Consider the following 3,969-nt stretch of genomic DNA (forward strand, 5'->3'; position numbering starts at 1 on the left):
ACAGGCAAAGGAACTGAGGCTTAGATGGATTAAGGAATTTATCAGAGAAGGTATATCTAAGCTAAATTTCCAACCCATACCTATTCCAGATTAAAAAAAAAACCAAAACACACACTTACACATTCTCTATCATCTAAACACTTTTTCCTTCATTTGCTTAAAATGTGAAAATTTGAAAAGAAACACAATACATGGCCTTCTAAGAACAAAATAGGTTTTTTAAAAAGGGTTTTAAAAAGGGGGCTGATGTCCTAAGAAATTGCCTCAGGAGATATGAGATCTGCTCACAGCACCAGAGAAAACAGGTTAATTCATTCATTAACCCATTTCTCCAAACATTTATTGAGCGCCTATTTTCTGAGAGCTGGGATACAAAGACGGGTAAGAAATGATTTCAGTCTTTGAGCGATATTCTTTACTGCTGTTTGATGATGTCGGATTTTTCTAGTTTGTTTCCCAGCCCAAGTTTGGGGAGTGGGGGCTGAGGGGAGAGACTGCCATCCACGCAAGCTACAGAAGTTGTTGGTTTTCTCACAAGTGTAGTGTCCACAGCGATCTTAGGGTCTTATTGCTCAGCCCCTGCTCGAAGAGTGCTTAGAGACTTCAGTGAAGGTGTACTTGCTTTGTAGGTCAGTCTCCAATTGGAGCTGCATTAAAACGGACACGTTTGGAAGCGTATTCAAATCGCGCGCCCTGGCAGTGGCTTTCCGGGGTTCAAGCTTTAGGATCGAGGGACACCGTGTGCCCTGACGCCGGGTCTGTGCAATAGGACTCCTTAGCTTCTGGCAACTGGGAGGGTAAGAACGCCTCGAGCACACCAGGTTGATCCCAGGTAGGCGATGCCTAGATAGCGGCAGGCTGAGACTTACATGTCGCCTCTGTCAGTGGCCGCTACTTCCTGGTTGGTTTGCCCTTAACCAACATGGCGGTTATTTGCCTTCGGCCTGTCCTACTGCGGCTGCTCAGAAAGACAAGGCTGGGCAATCGGGTCTGCAGCCCGCCCCACGCTGCCGCGGAGCTGCCGGGTTAAACCTAGGCTGTGCAGCTAAGGTTGAAGGGGGATAGGGGTAAGCCAAGGAAATCGAGGACCCAGCGCAGTGCCGCTTTGTGCCCACCCCTCATCTCCCGGCACCAAGGCTGCTCGAGCTCAGGGTTTTTTACTTGTCCCCGCCATCTCCCAGTCTCTGGCCCAACATGATATTGACTAAAGCTCAGTACGACGAGATAGCCCAGTGCCTAGTGTCTGTACCTCCCACAAGGCAGAGCCTGAGGAAGCTGAAACAGAGGTTCCCCAGGTAAGTGCCCATCTCTTCCCCCTCACAGCCCTTTGCCTGCAAGCTGTGCCTGGGCAGCCGAGCCAGCACTTAGGAACCACGTGTCACACATGTCAGGTGTTAGGAGATCAAGGATGGCAAAGAGGTTTCTTATTTATTCTGCCTTCCAGAGGAAATTCTCAGTGGATGAATTCTAGGCAGCTGCCCAAGGCTTTGCAATTAAAATCAAGTGAACAATTGTTTATTGAAAACTTGGTATGTGCTAGGTGATGGGTGCACATAGTAGGTGCTCCATAAATGTCTAGGGAAATTGGCAGATACTAGGAATGAATGATAGGTGACAGGGCCCTCTCAAAGTAAAAATAGATTCCGAAGGAGGAAATGGAGGACCGTTTTCAGGAGGCCCATGGGAACAAACAAGGGAGCACTGGCCTAAAGGGGCCTCCTGTTGGACTATGGCTCTCTACTACAATTAAGTGACCTTAAGTGTTCCCACGCCATTCAGAGACTGATACCCTACGGATCCCAATCTCGTGTCAAGATTGGCCATTTGAACAACAATATATATGTATACATTCCAGGTGTATTTCATCCTTCTCTTTTCCCCCAAACATGTCTTTTTTTCAGTGATTTTAGGATTATCCAACTTTCTAAGAAAGGACTTTAGGAACTTTAAATGAACTATATAGTTCATTTAAAGATGTGTGAACTGAGGCCCAGACATTACACTGCGAACCAGTCCAGGACAAAAATATTATTGTATTGGTGACATGTTAAAAGATTAGAATATTTACTTTTATTTCAAAATCAAATTCAAACTTGTACGAATGTTTTTTGGTGGTACTGAGCACCATTAGCCCCTAATGGAGAACTTCCTTGTCCTTGATGTGTAACCCTTGAACAGATAGCATCATAGAAGTATTTTCTGACAAAGAGAGATTATTGGATAGTTAGTGTTAATAAAGTACAAATTGAAGCATAAATTCAAGGTCTTTTATGATCTCAGTTTTATGACCTCAGTTTTCCTAATCTGTGAAATGCAGGATCTCTTTCTAATATCATCTAGATTTAATTTAATGCAACATTTATCCTTTATATAGTCTTAAGATATTACTCAGACTTCTTATCTAGGAATAAAATTGACAAATTGTAATTAAATTTTCTGTCTCTAACTGTTGCCAATTCTGCCAATGAGCAGAAATGGATGAAGGCTGGTCAGCTAAGGGACCAGGTAGATTTATCTGGGTGGTTTTAAAATAGAACATACATTTTAGATACTCTTCTCTCATTATGTACTAATATTGCCACTGTATTTTTGCTTTTCTTTTCCTCTTCCTCTTCTCTCTTTCTCTGTTTTTCTTCTTTTGTTTCCATAGTAAATAGTTTGTCCTCTCCATAAGAGGTAACCTCGACATACTCTTATGAAGGGCTTATGAAGTACACTTATGAAGGATTTCTTCATTTGGGGCACCGTGCTGTCCTACTTATTCTCATATGCCCTTTTTCTTTTTATTCACGATATGCCCAAATAGTTTTCACTTCTCTCAAATACTACTTGGGGAATAACAAACTCTTCTTACACCGAAAACTTTATTTCAAGAGGTCGCACTACTAATCTGCAAAAGAAGGAATTGAAGAGCCATTTAGCAGCATGGGTGGGAATTGTATAAAGAGTGTGATTTTGGAGTTGGTGTCACAGTTTTCACTATTGCACTGTTTTCCTTTACATATTCCTTGCAAAGGACTTGAACAACCTTTAGATATGATAGTTCATTTTATCAGAGAGTTGTTTGGGCCAGGACCTCAGAGATAATTTCTGGTGGTTCAAAGAGGTTAAGTGACTTGTCAAAAATCCCAGAGATGTTTAATGACCAAACAGTGCCTTGAAAACAGATTTTGTAATTTTCAGTTCAGAGTTCTATACTAAGCTGCCTCGATTAGTTTTAATGATAATAATAATAATGATAATAGCAATTTTTTTTCCGGTGGCATTCACCTACATTGAGTTCTAACAAATTAAAATACTGAAATGTTTTGAAAAGTCGCTAAATTTAATTTTCCTGATTTTAAAAGTTTTACATACTCAGTAAAGAAAAAAGAAATTATTTGTTATCCTATAGGCTAGAAAATTTCTGTTAACATTTTACATATTTCCTTCTGGTCTTTTTTTTTCCCTAGTGCAATATTGTCTCTGCCAATGCACTTTGTAGATCTTGTTTTTCTCACTTAACATATTGTGAATATTCCTCATCTTCAAAACTTCTTCACAATTTGTTTCAAGTAACCAATAATATCACGTTCTATATGTACCATCTATTTCTTATTGTTTGACATCAAGGGTTTTGTTTTCCTAATTTTGTGATATTATATGTTTGCATATATAATGCCAAGTCTGCTTATTTTCTTTAGATTCCCGGAACTTGGGAATGACCATATGAGCAGTTTTCAAACTTTTAGTTTCCAGATCTCCTTACACTCTAAAAAAGTTCTGAGGACCCCAGAGAACTTTTGTTTATATGGGTTCTATCTGTTGATATTTACCAGAATATAAATTAAAACCGAAAATTTTAAAATTTACTTATTAATTTATTTTAAAATAACAATAATAAACTTATTACTTGTTAACATGTTATGTTTAACATAATATAATTAATAACCATTTCAAAAAAAAATGAGAAAATGGCCTTGTTTTACA

The 3,969-nt window shown here is 39.3% G+C and overlaps 1 protein-coding gene across 4 annotated transcripts in view; it reads left to right on the forward strand.

Annotated features, from left to right (window-relative positions):
* The first annotated feature begins 951 nt into the window (after positions 1-951).
* The window catches only part of CUNH15orf41 (chromosome unknown C15orf41 homolog), a 207,290-nt gene continuing 204,272 nt past the window's right edge, over positions 952-3,969 (forward strand). For 2 of the 4 annotated variants that reach the window (XM_023527730.1, XM_023527732.1), the window contains exon 1: positions 954-1,295. In XM_023527730.1, the coding sequence (XP_023383498.1) occupies positions 1,195-1,295 (101 nt within the window). In that variant the 5' untranslated portion in view covers positions 954-1,194. Of the gene's footprint in view, positions 1,296-3,969 lie in introns of all 4 variants that reach the window. The other 2 variants (XM_023527731.1, XM_011354878.2) reach the window with 2 other exon arrangements.

The sequence above is a fragment of the Pteropus vampyrus genome, unplaced genomic scaffold (genome assembly GCF_000151845.1).
Source record: "Pteropus vampyrus isolate Shadow unplaced genomic scaffold, Pvam_2.0 Scaffold19, whole genome shotgun sequence".
Taxonomy (NCBI): domain Eukaryota; kingdom Metazoa; phylum Chordata; class Mammalia; order Chiroptera; family Pteropodidae; genus Pteropus; species Pteropus vampyrus.